General features: G+C 41.2%; 2 protein-coding genes and 1 long non-coding RNA gene across 3 annotated transcripts in view; 1 reads left to right on the forward strand and 2 right to left on the reverse strand.

Annotated features, from left to right (window-relative positions):
* LOC132839947 (uncharacterized) overlaps nucleotides 1–3,393 on the reverse strand; it is a 17,085-nt gene extending 13,692 nt beyond the window's left edge. The window contains exon 1 of the long non-coding RNA XR_009647780.1: nucleotides 3,166–3,393. This is a non-coding gene — a long non-coding RNA (uncharacterized LOC132839947). The remainder of the gene's footprint in view (nucleotides 1–3,165) is intronic.
* A 4,390-nt stretch (nucleotides 3,394–7,783) lies between these two features.
* Nucleotides 7,784–16,728, reverse strand: zc2hc1a (zinc finger, C2HC-type containing 1A). The gene is made up of 9 exons (XM_060861160.1): nucleotides 16,646–16,728; nucleotides 13,640–13,710; nucleotides 12,957–13,073; nucleotides 11,202–11,343; nucleotides 10,966–11,117; nucleotides 10,482–10,605; nucleotides 9,488–9,587; nucleotides 9,296–9,406; nucleotides 7,784–8,717 (listed from the first exon to the last, which is right to left on the reverse strand). The coding sequence occupies exons 1-9, from the start codon at nucleotides 16,659–16,661 to the stop codon at nucleotides 8,579–8,581; spliced, it is 972 nt and encodes a 323-aa protein (XP_060717143.1). The 5' UTR covers nucleotides 16,662–16,728; the 3' UTR covers nucleotides 7,784–8,578.
* Nucleotides 16,729–19,438: 2,710 nt separating this feature from the next.
* Nucleotides 19,439–20,000, forward strand: part of pkia (cAMP-dependent protein kinase inhibitor alpha) — a 6,329-nt gene continuing 5,767 nt past the window's right edge. The window contains exon 1 of the mRNA XM_060861846.1: nucleotides 19,439–19,704. The gene's annotated coding sequence lies outside the window, so the exon portion shown is untranslated. The remainder of the gene's footprint in view (nucleotides 19,705–20,000) is intronic.

Raw genomic sequence — 20,000 nt, forward strand, 5'->3', positions numbered from 1 at the left:
GCCCAGTGAATCACAATCAGTCCTTTGACATGTGCAGTCTTGCTTGTTTCGAGTCCCGCAGGAAACCTTTCATATTCGCATTTCTCAAAAGTGACACGTCCTAATGGTTCGGTGTCAGATCTCTTCCCTGAGCTTTGATATATATTCTGTCTTTATTTCTTTCTCTGGTAAAATTCACCTCTGCTTTTAGAGGACGATTCATCCCGTTGCTGATGCATTTTGTTTGGGTTATGTCAGTGAACCAAAGTTAAAAAGCTGCATGAAGGTGCAGGACATAGGTTTGTGGTCCCTCCTTAAATTTCATTGTAGTTTATCGAAACATAAATTTTAATCCGAGTGTAAAATTCATGAGTTTTTCCAGCGAGGCGTGTCAGAAGATAAGACGCTACACATATTTTGCGTCTTATGACAATAAAACGGTTCTGTTATTTAGAAATTCTTAAGAAAATTCACAAATCTGCAGCATGTAAAAGCACCTGTATTTACCTGCAATTACAATATTTACAGCATTCTAAATGTAACAATTGTATAGCAACAAAACACTTACTGTATGTATTGTATAAATTGAGTGTCAAGCTTTTTTTTTTTCTTTAAAAATACCTCTTTTGCATATTAAATATTTTACATTCATTTTATTTTTACCCAAGGACTGAAAACCGTCGGGAAGTAAAACAACCCGAGATTATAATCACGTGTGAAAAATATTGTGGTTTTTGAGAACCTTTTGAGTGACGAATCATTGACCATGATGGTTGTTGTTGTTGTCACAGAGAACTACAATAAAAATCCCACTGTAAATATTACATTTTGGTGAAGGACGTTTCATGGTTCAGTTTATTATGGCAACATGTAAAATACACTAAAGAGTACTAAACTGGCTCAGATATGATTTTTTCTTATTTTTATCTTTAAGTTGTTAAGTTTAATATTCACATTGTTACACGTTCTTATCTGGTACGTGTTCAGGTGCAGACTACAGCGTTACGGTGACGATGTTGCACAGTGCAACACTTAAGCTACAGTCAGTAACTCATAGCAGAATGACCAGATAAAGATGTTTAAACATGATAAAGAGTTTCTAAATATGAATTAATAAATATGATAAAGAGCTACAAAATACTAAATTAATAAAATGTGGTCTGTTACTAAATTGAGCCAAAAAATCTATAAGTATTTATAATATTGTTTTGTAACAAAATAAAACAAAATGACCAAACGTATGTGTTGTAAATCTCGTTACTAATTATTAATTATTATATTAATTATTACTGAATCATTATGAGGGCTTGAATATTTCATACAGTATAGGTATCATTTGTATATTATGCATTAAGTGTATTATATAAGGCTTTTGCTCAGCATATACTACATATCTAATCATACACATTTAAATATATCTAATATTTATCTTGAATTTACTATTATATTAATCTTTATAATAACCTTTTGTTCTATGTTTATGTTCTGTAAAGCTGCTTTGAGACGACGTCCGTTGTAAAAAGGGCTATACAAATAAATTTGAATTGAATTGAACACACACACACACACACACACACACACACACACACACAACCTCTGTTTAGATCTCTTTTGTTTTGACCTTTTTCTAGAACCCTAAAAGGTGTTATATAGACTAGTTTTAGTGGTTTGTCTAAAAATGATGCTTGTAATTATTATTTTTTTATCGTGCACGTTCGTCTTTACATTAAAATTGAGCTTTGACCTTGACAGTTTTTAATCATTTACAGGTTTAAGCTCCTATGTGTGTGAACAGCTCTATATAAATAAAGTATATTTATTATAACAGCAGCAGTAAATTTGATTCAGAAACTCACAATAATTAATTTACAGCTATAAATCTGAGCATATAAAAGGAATCAAATGACTTAAGAGTAAGTTGCAGAGATAAATCTATCATATTATTATTATTATTATTATTATTATTATTATTATTATTATTATTATAGATTATTAGATACTATTACATTTGGTCAAATTAGAGAGATAAAATAAATGTGTCTAAGATTATTGGTTCTATTTGTTATTTTAATTACCTGTCATTATTATGATGTTTATTAAAGCGTTATTAAGGATATAAGCGGTTTGTAAATGTCTTCTTGGCGAGACTTTACTCGAAGACAAACTTGGTGGTTCTTTGTCAGCCATAAATATTAGACCAAATGACAGCAGAGAATCCAGAGGAAAAAAAAATAAATCTTCAAGACGCTTTGGGCGATGAATCAACGAACCGACTCGAGGAGTTCGATTCACTGAATTCACGCTACACCGCCCGTTCGAAAGAATTGATTTAGTGAATCGACTGCAAGCGCGTCACTAACGCGAAAACGAAAGGAAGAAGACGGCTTTGGCAGGTGATTCATCATGCACGGATTATTTAATTGGGTGAAAAAGACCTTATTGTTGCTGTTCTGAAGCACAGCCCTGGTGTCAGGAAGAGTGCACTACTCCATGTTCCTTAAAAGAAGGGCGTAATGTGTTGGCTGGGTATCGAACTGCATCCTAAAATAGTGCACTATATAAAACTAATGTGCATATGATTCGAAACAGGCAAAATCATGAAGGCATGATGGGAAAATGTAAGTGATTACAGTAAAGTGGATGCATGAGGCTTCTATCTGTCACCTTGTCACCTGTGCCAAGCTGCTCACCAGGCGTCATTCTTGTCATTCTTTGGCACTTCTCTTTTTTTTTTTTCTCGCAGTTTTTTTTTTCCTTCGTTTTCTTCCAGCGGTTACATTATGAAATCACAAGAGTTCAATCTGAAATCCGACACTTTTTTTTGGGGAACAAATTTCATTTCAGCACCTGGCAACGCCGTAGGGGCGGAAACTTCATAACAGCCGCGAAATGAGCGACTCCAAGAAAACGCGCAACTAAAACCAAACGGACGTGAACTCTGCTAGAGAACCATCAGCGCCACGAACAGAGGGAGAACTTAAACTATAAAAGAAAAAAAAAGAAAGAAAGAAATAACAAGAAAAATGTAGTCTCCATGCAGAGATTTAGTTTGTCCAGATTGTGAGGACTTCAACACGAACCATTCAGGCGTGTGAACATGGACCAAAAATGACAAATGGTAAGTCGCAAGTCTCTTTAGTGTTACAGCAAAAATAAAAAAGATGCGTAATAATGAGCCCGGCTTACCTGTCCAGCCGCCGTGCGTGTGTGCGTGCGTGCGTGCGTGCGTATTGGTGCCATAGCGCATGGTTCACTGACAATGGGAATGGGAACACGTTGTAGCCTATTTATACTAACGTTGTGGGGAAATCCCGGTGAGTTATCTGTAATTATTACAGACGAAAGGAAAGAGGGTTTACGAGAAATGAAAGTCATATCGAAAGTGAATGATATGCTGTGGGATTATAAGGAATTATCTCGTTAAATATTCCTGGAGGAAGGGGGGGGGGGGGTTTAGTGGATAAAAAAAATTCTGGATAAAAAAAGTCGGGATGTTTAATAATATTCCGTCAAATCCCAAATGCTCCTGCTGATCTCCAGCAGGTACCTAAAGCAGAACAGGTCCAGTCGTGTGTTTACCATCAGAGGAACAACTTTTTTCATAGCTACTTCCTAGTCAAAGAACTCACACTGTGCTGTTAAAGCGAGCTCTTTTGGTGTTTACTGGATGTCATGGATGTCAATCAGATGGTTGATGCAGTGATTTGTCGATTCGGCTATGGATGAAAAGTCGTGTAGAGAGAACAGAGACGGAATTATAGTCATACGAATATAGTAGAAGTGTCTGGATGATGAAGAAGAAAGCAGAAACATCAGAAAGGAAAGATAAGGAAGTTTGCAGTAGAATAAAAAAAGAAAAACATGCTCCGTGCCAAAAAAAGGCTCGTCAACTTTTAATGAAGTTGGGAAAGTTTCCTCACACTGCTTTATACTGCTTGGTACCACAATGCTTCTCTCTCTCTCTCAGCCTGATCTGTCTGTCAGGTTGCTACCCAACAGTGCTGACTTCACCATAGCAACCATTTAAATATTTTGTTCACTTGTTTTCATCAGTGAAGCTGCTACATGTAATGATGGAAAGGCGAAATATTCTGACCACAAATCGAGCGTTATGAACCGTACGGCTGATCGTTACTTGTCGTGGTAGTCTGATTGCACTTTACAGTCGATGGAGATCCTAATTGCATAACCAGAAGTCCTGGAGGAGGATCTGGACCTGATCCAGTAGCTGCCATAAGCCTAACCTTAACTCACGAGATGCTCTACAATAACATGACTCTTCAGCCTGAAACTCCTGTCTTTGTGACCCTGGATTTTTGTCTTGACTTAGGACCTGGATCTGGTCCAAGTCTGTCCAGGAACTCGGTCAGGTCTGAATTCACCCTTTGAAGTTTCAGTTCTGTAGTGAGGTGATTAAGTGGATAAGCATCATCATCATCATCATCATATTCCTGTGTAATATTGTTTTAACAATTCATGCATGCATGAATGTTGTCTTTACAAACTACTTACAGGAAAATTGAGAAGCTGGCTTTGAGCATGAAGCACAAGCTTGTTTTGTTGGTCTATGAACAAAAAGAACACTGAGAAGTTCTCTGTTCACATAAATATTACAGACAACTCTGTTCCTCTCCGGAACATAAAAGAGCCTCTTGTGAAAACCCACTCGTTTCTGTTCAGTTTAAAATACACCGAAATGTTAAGACTTTGACTCGGAATTCCGTTACAGAAAACACATTCTTTCACTTTCTCCTTTACACTTTTAATTAGCTTCTTGTGGTACTGATGGTCACCTCCTAAAGTACGATCCTCACTCAGATGTTACTCGGTGATCAGGAAAATGTTTAGTTTGCTGTCTTTATTTCTGAGAGGTTCTGGTTGTTGAGAACCTCCTGTCCTGTCCTGTCCTAGATATCTAGCTTCTTACACTTCATTAACAGATCCGAAGTGTTTTTTTCAGAGGGTGTTAAATTAGCTTAAAGGTTAAAAAGGTCTTGATTTTTCTGTTTCTGATTTTATTTCTAGCATCTTCTTGGCACTTCTGTTTTGGTGTTTCTCCTTCTACCTCTCGTCTTCTCCTGCAAAAGCACCAAGTCTAAAGATGAGATCTATCGGGATTACACCAATATCATCCAGAAGCAGCTGAATCACATAGTAAGTGATGCTCGGGAGAGATAATTATTATTATTATTATTATTATTATTATTATTATTATTACAGACAAAAAAAGTAGTTTTCGCTTTGCAGAATCTGAGTATTCAGCGACAGATGGAGTCGTGCCCGGAAAAAAGACTGCCGAATGTAAGTATCACGCTGTGATGTAAACACCAGAACTGGTTTAACCTTCAAAATTGAAAAGAAAATAATCTAGAATAAAACTTTTAACCAAACGCCTTAAGAGTAAAAAGGCATTTTGTTTTTTTTGGGATGCGATTGGAAAACTAAAAAAGAAACTGCTAAATGACTTCCAAAAAAGGTACAGGTCTAAAACCAGAGAAAACAGATGCAATGACCATGACCTCACTCCTACTGGAGCATGCTGGGTATCATAACACACCAAAATGTGTGTTCTCATAAAGCTACAACAGAGAGCATGCGGTCAATTTTATAAAAACACAGATTTCGTGCAGTCATGGCTGACACGTCCGTGACCTTAACATTCACTCACATGGATTTTTATTATTCGTTTAAACCTGAAAACTTTGTTGAAGGCCTTGTGAGGATAGAGCTGATTTTTGCTGCCCCCTAGGGTCTGAAAGTAATAAGTGCTGAATGTGATTCTTTGTGCATTCTAATATCTGAAACTTTCCCACATTCTCAAGCGTGTGTGATTAGTGTTTAGTCTGTTATAGAATGAACGCACGAATATAAACCAGTGATTTGCAGATGAATTACACTACTGTCAGGAAACTTAGCTGCTGTCATACAAAACGAATCATGAAACACTTTCTTTTTATGTCTTTACGATCCACTCGACGGTACAGTTATCGTCAATCGAGCGCATCAGCTCTTTGTCCTGCAAACGTTTTCCGAAGCACATCAACGGTACGCTGCAGAGTGAACTGTTGAATCTCACGAGGAACATACATGCATCTCTGGGATGTCCCTGTTCTACAAACCAGGTAAGACACCTTTACTTTGAAGTACCACATGCAACCTTAAATCTGTGGGGTTTTTGTTATTCACATTTTGTTCTTTATTTCTTTCCCCTCATCGGAGACCGAGCAGGCGCTACGGTGGCCAGATTCTCAGTCTGTACAGAAGAAGTTCTGCCGACTGAAACGTTTGCTCATGACGATAGAGAGAGCTTACGAACGACACAACTCGTTAGACGAAATAAGAAGCGAGTGAAAGACATTCAAACTTTAAAGTAAGAAATGAATAAATCATCAAAGCATCACCGCAATCATCAAAGCAACACACCTGTAACGGAGCGGAGAAATCATCCGAACGGAGGATCCATCATGAACCGTACAACCAACAGAGATGTTTTACGGACCAATCGTGTGAATCAGATTGATTTTTTTTTTCCAGATGGTTCAACAGCATTCGGTGATTTTGACCCATTGAAGCTACGGATATCCACTATTATTTTCCCCGGCTATGGATATCCACCTGGAGATTCACTCCGGTGTAGGTCAGGAACTGTTCCGACTTACTCTGAGAACTATCAGTTTCTAGGTAAAACAAGTTTGTTCAGACATTCAGACTTTATTATGTATTATGCGACGACTCTGAATAAATATATTTTTATATAAAATGTCCCTTTTTTCAGCATGGTTGGTTTGCATCTAAAAAGAATCACGAGTCGGAATCCAGACGATGCCTCGGCTATCCGTAGCTAACAACTAGCCAATCGTGGCCATCTGTGAGATCATGTACGTGGAAGAGGGCAGAAGGCATAACTTCCCCGGAGGAAAGCGCTAACAAGACGAGTTTAGAGAGAAAAATAAACGGTTTTTCCATTCCTGTGAATTTTGTTATAGACACACCCCCTCGGGCCCTAGACTCCGCCCTCCAGCTTTACAGCCTGAAACCAAGGTCAGGTTTAGTTATTGGTTCGTTTGGACAAAACATGCAATTATTAAAAAAAAAAACAAAGCAACCAACCAAAAACGATTTTTTATAATAAGCAAAATAACAAAGAAATAAAATGAGAAAAACTGAGAGCTGCTTTTACAAAAATGGAGGAACCTGCTGTCACTGAAGCGGATGAAGTCGGACACAGACTGTATTTTTACTGGACATGTAACCTTAATTTTTTTGCAGTGTCAGTATTTGTGTGTTTATGGTGATTTTTGTAACAACTACACAAGTAGAACAAACTGATCGAACGATCTCTAGCTAGCTGAACTAATTCAGACGAGTCACACGAGCCGACGTCCGATCTGGGAGGCGGGGCTTTGTGGACATGAGTGTGGAGGGGAGGCGGGGTCACATTTATCCAGTATTTTAATAGCTCACATAAACATTAAACATCTTTAGTATTATTTAACATTTTTCACAACAAAATGTAGTAAGCATTTGAAAGAAGAAGAAGAAGAAGAAGATTTTGGGGATAACTCCGGTGGAGATAACGCCAGGATCTTCAGGAGGTTTCCATGGAAACGTGACATCTGCGCTATTCCATGATATTAAATGTGACTATGCAGCACATGGATGAAAAGGTTTGAGGTGTCATTCTGTAATTAATTTAGAATTGATTTGCATTTTATTTAAATTTGCTGTGGAAACTTCATCACTGATTGCTTTCCTATTAAGACGCATACAAAGAAAACACACAATAAAAAAGACAACACATCCCTTTCGTCACTCGCATGAATGTTTATTCACGTGACATTCTGCATATACAGCGGCGAATGCGGCGTCAGAAACGATACGCACGGCTCGTACGCTCGTGAGCGACACGCCGTCGTTAGTGTTCGGCTATAACGACACCGGGGGGTTAATCGGTCACACGGGGTTTATATATACGGAGCTTTAGCTTACGTGACCTACTGGCTGAGAAGCAGCGGTGGGATTATAAAGGCGTGGAGGCTGGAGAACTTCGTACGATTTTGACCAGGTGGATCATGCGGTGAAATCTAAAATCATCAGCTATTTTTCCCTTCGGGTTGCGTTTTTCTAAGCGTCAGAATACGTCTGCGGATCGCGATCGAGCTGCGAGCCGTGATCCTGTCGCTTCTGTCTAGCGCGAGTAACTCGTGCATACGAGGCACGAAACGTCGAGATAAACAAGTATGAAGAACTTTACAAAAATAATAACAGAACATAAAGTACGAAGGTGAACGGCTTCTAACTGTGTCTGCGTTAATAAAAAATATAAATTAAAATCACGGTGCTCTGTCGGATTTGATTGACGTCAGGTTTGAAATAGAATCGGGTTTTGAAATGAATTCTACACCGGGGAAATTCTGATCTAAAAATAAATCAGTAGTTTATAATATTGCACTTCGATAAAAAAAAAAAACACAAGCGGAGCAAAACAAGGCAAAGACACAGAAATAAATAGAGAAGGACTCGAATTAATGGGCACGAGTGTGATGGCTGGAAAAAGGAGAAATTCAGTCTGTCTGTCTCTCTCTCTGTCTCTCCCTCTCTAAATGCACATCCTCCTCACCCCGCATTCACAGCAGAACTTGGCCCAGTCCACCGGGTACTTAGTTCCACACTCATGGCAGAACTTGGTCTCCTGTGTGGAAAAGTCCACATCACTGTCGTTGTTTTTCACCTCGTTCCTAAGAAGAGGAGAGAAAGTGGAAACACTCAGGTTTGTGTGGCACTGAAAACAAAAGCGCTGCTTTATCGCCGGCATTGATATTCAGCACTTTAACTCTAGGGCCGTACAATCGATCTTCTAATTCATCCTCCCAGGCAAAGGCTGTGCGTGTGACGGAGCGTCGTGTATTTACGATGCTTTCAGTTGGCAGTGGAGAGAAAAACAAAAAAATCTGTTTTCTGTTAGTTTCTTTTACGGTTTCTAATCACTGAATCGTCATGAAGTTCGCTCTGGAAACGAGGCCTGTTTACAGAGCACACCATCAGGACGACTTTCTCCTGAGATAGAACATCATGATCGATGATGTCAACACGCCTTTGACGTATCACCAGTATCGTATTACAAACTTTGATTGGAAGCAGCTGATTGGTTGATATAATTTCGCACTGAATAACATCGAAGCCTTGAATCGTGAAACACACAAGCAGGAGGTTTTAAATGGAATAAGTGAGAAATAAAACATGCTGTTATTGGAAAATAATCGACAGCACGCCGGTGCCAAGAGGCGGAGTTAACGATACTGATCGTCAGGGTTACCTTGAATTATAGTTGTTAGCACTGTAGACCTTCTTTTTATTCGTTCCTCCTCCGTAGGACGTGCTCTTCAGTGAAGTCGGGGTAACTAAGCCTTTAGGTTTGGTGTTAACCCTGAACACATTAAATAACGAGGGGAAAGAAATGAGCTCGTAAACGACTTCTCTGTTCTGGACTTTAGTGTTAATCACTTACCCAGAAGGAGGACTGGTGACTCCTACAGTGTTTGGGCGGGACGGAGAGAAAGGAGCTGACGCCGTCGCATTCCTCACCAAGCTTGCGGGACTTTTAATGCCTGAGGAAAGAGTTGTTGATTAAAAAAAAGAGGTCTCACCAGGTTTCAACTCCTTTGCATACGTTAAAAATTTTTGCCTGGTGCTTACGTTACGTGTTATTATACGTTATACGTTACGGTCTTGATTATAGAGCCGGTCTGTTCGGCTTCGGTGCAAAAGTCGGAAACACGTTTGGGTAGTAAAGTAGAAAGGTTTTCCATCCTGGACAGAAGGTACGCGTTGTGTACAACACGTTTACTCGCAGAACCTCAGATGTTACTCAGACCAATGAATAAAGACATGGTGTGTAATTCAAACGTTTCTAGTGTGATTACTGTGAAACCCTGTTCTTGGCGTTTAATCGTTTCAGAAAAATTCTGGTCCCTGTCGATTTCGTGTGAGAAATCCTCAGGGACCAGAATCTTAAAAGAAGGTTTAAACATCTCGTGGAATCCATGCCATGAAAACATTATCAATAGGGCGTTAATAATAAAGTGCTCAGGGGCTGTATCGTGTTAACGAACTAGAAATATTCTCAGTGACAAAACACAAGGGCGTCTTTTATGACAAGGTAAGAATTTACCCAGATGTGATTGGGGTAAAAAGAGGCCGAGCGGTTAAAGAGTGATATTCTGTGTGTTTTACGATCCATCTATGAGGTTAAGTATCGTCAAGGGTACAAAATAAAAATAAAAATAAATAAAGAAAGAGAATGTACGTCACTGGATTTGCTTTTTTTTTTTTTAACAATTAATACTGTCTACTGTTCAGCTGCTGTTTTGATGATATTAGGAAATCAAACCGTGTGTCATGTTGCTGCCTGCCTTCAAACATCCGTTTATCAAAAGCACCAACGCTGCTAGGAAACTTTTTGGAACGAGGTTTGTGACGGCTGTCAGAGATTCGGTCCGTACCGGTCCCTCCGCTCTGTCCGTAGACCGGACGCTGAGGCAGGCGAGAGGAAGACGAAGAAGACGTCGAAGACGCGGAAGGTGTGGAAGTTACAGGACACGCTTTCTTCACCGGGGCAGGTTTGGACTGCACACAGAGAGAGCATTTATTTATCTATTTATTTAGTAAATACTAGTCAGAGTCAACAGCAGAAATGGAACACCTTTAACACTGGCAGGTTTAAATCTTGTACGTTAGGAAAAGATTTTGGTTTTGGTTACCAAAAAAACGTTGAACTGATGTTCACAAAACATTTATATTCGGCGCACAGCGGTCTGCTTTCCTCACAGACACCGTGACGTGTCGAGAGAAGGAAAAAAAAAAAACAAACGAATGAGGACTTTGTGGCGTTTTGTCATGATGTCTAACACGATGCCAGTTTATCGAATGGTTTGAATTTCTGTCCTCTGACTGCATTAAGACTCTGACGCGCTCTGATGCACTCACCTGTATCCTGGATGGAGGAGGCTTGGCTTTGTCATTTCCGGGTAATTTGGCCTTGTTGGTAATGCGGGCCGCTTGCTCCTTACAGAATTTGATGTGGCGCTCAGCCGCGTTCTCGCTGAACCGCCTCTGACAGTACGGGCACTGGATATAATCTAAAACGCACAGAGAAGTAAAAACCCGTTACTATGACAACCATCAGCTTCCGCCTGTATCCACAACCTCTGGCGTGCGTGTACCTGGGTCGTAGGACGGAGGAGGGGGCGGGGGAAGAGGGCCACCGTCTTTCATCACTTGGCTCAGGCCCTTGGCAGCGCGGATGGTGGCGATGAAATCCTCATGCTTTCGACGCCAGTTGGACGGTTTCTTGGGTGCTTCGGGCTGTTCAGAGAAACGTGTCGTTTAAGGACAGGGCCGGTTCGAACAGGGCCTGTGGGAATTTCTCCTGACGTCTATGTGGCAAAGCAAACTGAAGCAGGAAGAAATATGCACTAGTGCTGAAATAAGTCGCTGGGAGGTTTGTGTATGTCAGTGAAAAGCTTAAGGTTATTAAGGTTATTAACGTTGTTACTGTTGAGCGCTTGTGATCTGCTTCACGCTGGAGCTCCTTCACCTACTCGTTATGTTTCTTCTGAAGAAGCAGCTTATGTGAGAGTTAAACAGAGACAGGTCTGTGGTGCCGCCGGACACCAGCGAGAGCACCAACACTAACAAACCTGTGGCCTCTGGCAGGGGTACGGATGCCAGTTCACACAAAAACCCCAGTGTACGTCTGTGTAATTTGTTTTTCCCCAGTCCTGATGTGTGCAAACTAACAGATTCCCGTTGCCTAAGAACACTTCTGTGAACCGTAAATATAATTTACTTCGTAGATTCCAGTCAAAAGTCGTATTCCTTACAGCTGAACCGTAAATATTGGCACCCCTGCTTTAGTTACATATTGTTGAAATGTTGTTATGGTGAAACTCCTTACATTCTGAGGTTGTAAGGATCCGATGATGTGGATCCACGTCTTGTAAAGGAATCAATCATCGTTCACGAATTAAACACAGGTTCTGAACGACGACGCGTCGATCCGAGCGTACAAAATGAAATCGGATAGCGTTCAGTGGTGGTATTATGCCCCTTTTCCACCGAGGCAGTTTGAGTGCAGGTTCGGAGCCTAATTTAGAACCAGTTCTTTCTTTTTCGACAGCCAAAGCACCAGCTCTGAACCAGGAAAAGTGGTTCTTAAGTAGCACCAAAACGTTGCTGGTCAAGACTTAAGAACCGCTTGTGTCAGGGGCTGTGGGCGAGGCTGTGGGCGGGGCTACTGTTAGCGCATTAGATAATGTACCTTAAGTATACTAATGTTTAATACACTTTTACTTTACCGCGATATGATACATTATCAGCACACATGATAGTAAGTAGCTACATGCTAAGGCTAATTTTTTTCTGTGTTAATGATAAAATAATGTTATGTACTTTCTCCATTACAACCTCCGTTTATACAGATTACATGGAGCTGCACGTACATGTTGGATTCGCCACGTTTGGGTGTTAATGTAGGTTCACAAAGCCATGAGCATTAACAGTAAAGCAACATCCGCCATTGTTGATGTGTTTGTGTTTGTCGCTGCTGCGCTAAAGTTGCTGGGACACGTGACACGTATACAGTGACGTCAGACTCGGCTCTGTGATGCTCTCTAGCCGGTGGAAAGGCAAACCGGTTCTTAGGAGGTTCGCCAGTGGAACCAACTTTGAACCAGCACCAGTGCTAGCTCTGAACCAGCACCCGGTTCTTTTTGGTGGAAAAGGGGCATTAGATATGGAATCGTATGGTATGGTGAAGAGGACGGTATTCACTTACTGATAAGACGAAATGGGAGGAAAACCTGAGAAAGGTGGAAATGTGCAGCGGCAGTTAAGGAAAAGCATGAAATCAGCTAGTAAATAAAATAAAGTGATCGTGGACTGAAAGGCTTTTTGTGAGGAGCGCTGAGGATCCTGACCTTCGGCTTGATCGGTTTCACGGTGGAGATATCGGTGCCCTCGGCTCTCTGCCTGCTCGAGTCGAACGCCTTCCTTCTCTTCGTCGCGACTTTCTGGCAGATGGTCATGTGCTTTTTCTACAGAAAGAAAATATCTGATTAACCTTTTGAAAAGTCATTCAATTTTTTTTTTTTTAAATCATGTCCTTAAAGGTTCTTGTTCATGGTGCTAAAACATGGAAGCGGTTTAAGGAAGTTCTTGTTCAGGATGGTTCTCAGTTTAGTTCCTTTAAAAGGTTTCTTCTTCGAGAGATCCATCACAAAATAAATAGAACACTTTGTATAGTGCCGTTATATCGGGACATAATCGACTTCTGCACGATCTGCTTCCATCATTGATTCGTTTACAATCAGAGTCGTTCCTGCACTAGGTTTAAATACTTCAGAACGACACGTCGTGCTTTTTTCTGTGCCAGTTTCATGCCGTGGAACATCCACAAAACGACTTTCCTGTTCAGTCGCTCGAGTTCTGCCTTTAATCGACTCGCTTTCGATTGATCAGATCGATAACAGAGGAACCCTGAGGACAAAGGGCTTGTTGATTAGCACGTTTTTCTCCAAACAGGGATTCTCCTTCCGTCCGTGCCACGACTTGCGGTGCAACATCAGCATTTAGATCTGATTTCACCCTGAAGGATACTCACGAGGACTCTTGAGAAAAAAGTTCTCCCACACACTTTACACGACTGCAGCTCGTCGCCAGCGGGCACAGATTCTGATACATGGAAATGAAGAAAAGGATGTTATTAAGCTGTTAATGCTTAATGAAGTAAAGGATATGCTGAAATGTAACACTTCAAAAACACTGGATATGCATAAGTAACACACACACACACACACACACACACACACACACACACACACACACAGGGCTCAGGACAAAAGTTTACCCCCCCCTATAGTTTTGTGAATGGAGATAGACTTTCGTCAGCTGACTGCTGCACCTTCAAACGTATTTGAAAACAGTTCAAGTTGCTTGTTGTTTGTATCTACTGGGTGAGTAGCAACCACTTCAGAGGGCTTGTGGGTGTGAGCTTTCAGTGCTATTGTCTATTATATCTGAGGAACAGAACTAACCAAACGACTCGTTCGCCTGTCGACCGAAACGCATTAAAGTTGGAATTACGATTTACGACTTGCTTTGTTACAGACGTGTTTATATTTAGAGACAAACAAAATGTTGCTGTATGTGTTCCTGGATGGATGAAGTGTGAACACTGTGATGGGATGGAAGGAGTCCCTGATGATGAGGATGATGATGAGCTCTACGCTGACATCTATTCTGGAGATGTTCAACACCTGGGGCATTTTGATGTGTTGGACAGTTTTTACCCCTACATACACACACACCCATTCATACATACACACACACACACATACACACCCATTCATACATATACATATATATATATATATATATATATATATATATATATATATATAAATAAAACACACACCCCTATACACACACACCCATTCATACATACACACACATACACACCCATTCATACATACACACACATACACATACACACCCATACACCCCATATATATACACACACACCCCTATATACACACACACACACACACACACACACACCCCTATACACACACACACACACACCCCCCCCTATACACACACACACACCCCTATACACACACACACACACAGACACACACACCCCTATACACACACACACCCAGACACACACACACCCAGACACACACACACCCCTACACACACACACACACACACACACACACACACACACACACACACACACACCCCTATACACACACACACACACAGACACACCCCTATACACACACACACCCCTATACACACACACACACCCCTATACACACACACACACACACCCCTATACACACACACACAGACACACACCCCTATACACACACACACACACACAGACACACACACACACACCCCTATACACACACACACACACCCCTATACACACACACACACCCCTATACACACACCCCTATACACACACCCCTATACACACACACACCCCTATACACACACACACCCCTATACACACACACACCCCTATACACACACACACAGACACACACACCCCTATACACACACACACCCCTATACACACACACACACCCCTATACACACACACACACACACCCCTATACACACACCCCTATACACACACCCCTATACACACACCCCTATACACACACCCCTATACACACACCCCTATACACACACACACACACACACACACCCCTATACACACACACCCCTATACACACACACACCCCTATACACACACACACACACACACACCCCCCTATACACACACACCCCTATACACACACACACACCCATATACACACACACACACACACACACACCCCTATACACACACCCCTATACACACCCCTATACACACACCCCTATACACACACACACACACACCCCTATACACACACACACACACCCCTATACACACACACACACACACACACACACACACCCCTATACACACACACACACACACACACCCCTATACACACACACACACCCCTATACACACACACACACCCCTATACACACACACACACCCCTATACACACACACACACCCCTATACACACACACACACACACCCCTATACACACACACCCCTATACACACACACACACCCCTATACACACACACACACACACACACACACACACACACCCCTATACACACACACACACACACACCCCTATACACACACACACACCCCTATACACACACACACACACACACACCCCTATACACACACACACACACACACACACACACACCCCTATACACACACACACACACACACCCCTATACACACACACACACACACACCCCTATACACACACACACACACCCCTATACACACACACCCCTATACACACACACACCCCTATATACACACACACACCCCTATACACACACACCCCTATACACACACACACACACACCCCTATACACACACACACACACACACACACACACCCCTATACACACACACACACACACACACACACACACCCCTATACACACACACACACCCCTATACACACACACACACACACACACACACACCCCTATACACACACACACACACCCCTATACACACACATATTTGAGCTAGCTTGCTATGTAAGTCATTAAACTGCAGATTAAAGGTACAGATGCAGATTATTGTCCCCTGGCGAATCTAATGCAAGGTTAAATGACTGTTTTAATAAATGCCATCGTTTTAAAAACCTTATTTATAACAAATAATAACCAAAAATCTGTCTAACTGAAAAGTGACGTCACTCCGCCTCAATGATCAAAGCAAAGGGATTAAATCACGGCCGCATTCCAAATGCACTTCGGTTACGCTTTAAAACCCTCTACATAGCGCGCATGCGCCGTTCTATCATCGCCTTTTTAGGGCACTTATTAAGTGAACGTTACGCTTATTGAGACGCGACCCACACATTTCAGGGAACAAGCGTTTCGCGAACCAGACAAAAGACAGCAGAAAACGAACACAACACGCTTTTTAAAGCACAGCTCTAGTTAAGGCTCTAAATAATAACATATAAAATCATTGTGTGTTTCTTTATTTATGTCCTTACCGTCAAGTTCATCCATCTTTCTCAGTGAAAACAGCTGCTGCTGTAGCAACGAGCATCCACCAGCCTCGCCAAAGACACGCCCACGAGCCAACATCCACACCTCTGATTGGTCATTCCCTTTCTAGCGTTCGCGTACAAGGAAATATCCTGATATTCGATTAGTTATTCGAGGCAAAGACGTCATTTTGGAGACCAGGAAGTGATAAGCTAATTAGTGGAGGAGGAAAAGGGTGATGAATATTCATCAATCAGTGGGCAAACTTGACATTTGATTGGCTGAAGCCACTAACGACCTCATGTTTATTTGTAATAATAAAAAGCACCGATTAAACTCTATGTAAATTAATATCTCTAAAGGTAAGAGATACATTTCAGCCATGACGTCATTATGTTCGCCCTTCAGTAAAAAAAAAAAAAAAAAAAGCATGACATCATTTCATTAAACATAATTAAAAGGAATTAATTGATGTTACATAAATTAATAAGTTAAAAGAGCATTAAACATTCAGCTAAGGGAGAATTTCTTTAAGTCTGTATAAAATACAAAAATTAAACTATAAGGTTCATCAGAACGATTCACATCCACACACCGAGACTCGGTTCCTCCCAAAGTCGGTTCCTCTTTTACTTTCTTATTTTCTTTCTTTCTTTTTTTTCTTCTTATTAAATGTAATATTGATGATGTAATACACTTGTGAAATAAAACATGTGACTCCTTTTGCACAACTCTAAAGCTTGAAGAACTGATGCAGTAACACTTGTGTAACCTCCGTTCCTTTGTCATTCTGGAGGAGCATCGTTAATGATCCTGGACCTTCAGTGGAGAAGCAGAAGTGACTACAGGAGAGGTTTCTTCTCAACAACACCACATGAGTGAAGCAGTAACCGAGGAACACGAGCACTTAAACTTCACTTAACTAAATGATTAAGACTCCTTAATAACTGAACTAAACTGTACTGAACACACACACACACACACACACACACACACACACACACACACACACACACAATTTAATTACACTGTAATTTCATTTAAAGTAAGTGAAGTGGGTGGCACGGTGTCTTAGTGGTTAGCACGTTCGCCTCACACCTTCAGGGTTGGGGGTTCGATTCCCACCTCCACCTTGTGTGTGTGGAGTTTGCATGTTCTCCCCGTGCCTCGGGGGTTTCCTCCGGGTACTCCGGTTTCCTCCCCCGGTCCAAAGACATGCATGGTAGGTTGATTGGCATCTCTGGAAAATTGTCCATAGTGTGTGATTGTGTGAGTGAATGAGAGTGTGTGTGTGTGCCCTGTGATGGGTTGGCACTCCGTCCAGGGTGTATCCTGCCTTGATGCCCGATGACGCCTGAGATAGGCACAGGCTCCCCGTGACCCGAGGTAGTTCGGATAAGCGGTAGAAAATGATTGAGTGAGCGTGAGTAAGTGAAGTGATGTTTTATCGAACGCTGTGTTTAGATGTGATCCGCTGAAATCTGGTGGTGAGGAAACCTTCATGACTTTCTGAGTAGATTCCATGCTGAGAGTGTTTCATTTTTGCTGCCACGACAATGTCATAATAACAACTGAACTGAACTGTACTGAGCCCAACACACACACAGGTACATCAATTGTATGGACTGCACAGACCTACACCATATACACACTCTTCCATTATACATCCATCAAACTGTTTACATGCTGTTTTACACACTGTTTTTGCTCTTTGCACATTCTGTCTCACATTTCAGTTGATTGCTGTTTTGCACAATACTTTACAATATCTCATGTAACTGCTGCTATAATATTAATGTGTTCATTTTAGTATTTCTGCACACACAATATTGTTGAACATACAGTATTTACAGTATACAGTATATACAGCATCCTGCTGTTTTTGTGTATTGTCTTTTGTGTAATGTCTTGTATTTTTTGTCTGCACTGTCTTGTCTGTCTTGTTTGTCTTGTCCTGCACTGTGTACACCAGGTTACACAGATACACTTTATGTATCTAGGACTAACTTACTAAGTCCTTATAGCTCTATCTTTGTTTTATGTAGCACCCTGGTCCTGGAGGAACGTTGTCTTATGTCACTGTGTACTTTGACAGCTATATATGGTTGAAATGACAATAAAAGCTTCTTGACTTGACTTGACTAATCATTTATGCACGAGCTAGGGCAATTTTTTTTCTTCTTTTTTGTCTGCAAAAGAAAATGCAAAAGAAATTCTTTTCCATCGGTCATGTAAAAAAAACTGTCATGCAAAACTAAAAATGATTAAACTACAATGCAAAAGTGTAGAGATGTTTCGGCTCTGTGTACGCAGAAAGACACAAAACATCGACGTGATGAGGGAAGATGTACCTCTGGTGCTCATTCAATCAATCATTTATTCATCTTTAATTAGCTTATAATGCTCAAGAAGTGTCAAAAGTGTGTCTGCAGATTTGAAGCGTTACAGTATATCAGCATCGTATGCACGTGTTCCGTGTGTCCACTAGAGGGAGCTCGAAACATCTAAAACAAGTTGTCCTTCTAGATCTTTTCATCTTTAATGCCATTTTCTTTCATTTGTGTTTGGAATTGAAGCTCTAAAAACACATCCTTCTTTTTAATAGTATTTCCCCCCCTTATATATTTACGTAAAAGCTAGTGATGGTGTATGGATACAGAAAAAGAAACCATGGAAAGTGTAAAGTAATTAAAAACTTTTTTAGTGTTGTTCTGCACTCATCTTTTCTGCGTCCAACTAAAGCTCCTAACTCTGAATTTCTGATAGAGGAACAAAACAAACACTGCCATCAACTTGACATGTCTCCAAATTGGTAACCTGGATAAAGCGCCAGGCCTCATTATCAGCATGAGATTGTCTGTAAAATAGGAAACTAAAGCGAAAACATTCTGTTAGTTTGAGGGAATTTCTCCAGCGCACTGTGGATAAAAATAGACTAAGCTCGGGTGAATCCGTTCAATCTGGCAACCCAGATCAGGCTGCAGCACTGAGAGCGCAGAGAGACGAAGCTGCTGCTGCTTCTGTAAAGACAGATAAGAAGGAGACCAAACAAAGCCTAAAACAGGTAGGACATGAACCTGGAACGGTGTGTGTGTGTGTGTGTGTGTGTGTGTGTGTGTGTGTTAGAATGTCCAGATGATTGGACATGTCGTGCGCATTCAGCCTGTCGCCCTCGCAGCATCGATGTCATTGTGTTCAGAGACGCAACAAACAAACAAACAAACAAACACACGAATCCTCTCCAAAACGCACACGTGAAGACTTTATTTTGTGTTGCAGGTGATGAAATCCTATTACACCGCGCATAACGGCTTCATAAGACGTGCATGGAAATGGCGCTGAGCGCGCGCACTGTGCGCG

The sequence above is a fragment of the Tachysurus vachellii genome, chromosome 25 (assembly GCF_030014155.1).
Source record: "Tachysurus vachellii isolate PV-2020 chromosome 25, HZAU_Pvac_v1, whole genome shotgun sequence".
Taxonomy (NCBI): domain Eukaryota; kingdom Metazoa; phylum Chordata; class Actinopteri; order Siluriformes; family Bagridae; genus Tachysurus; species Tachysurus vachellii.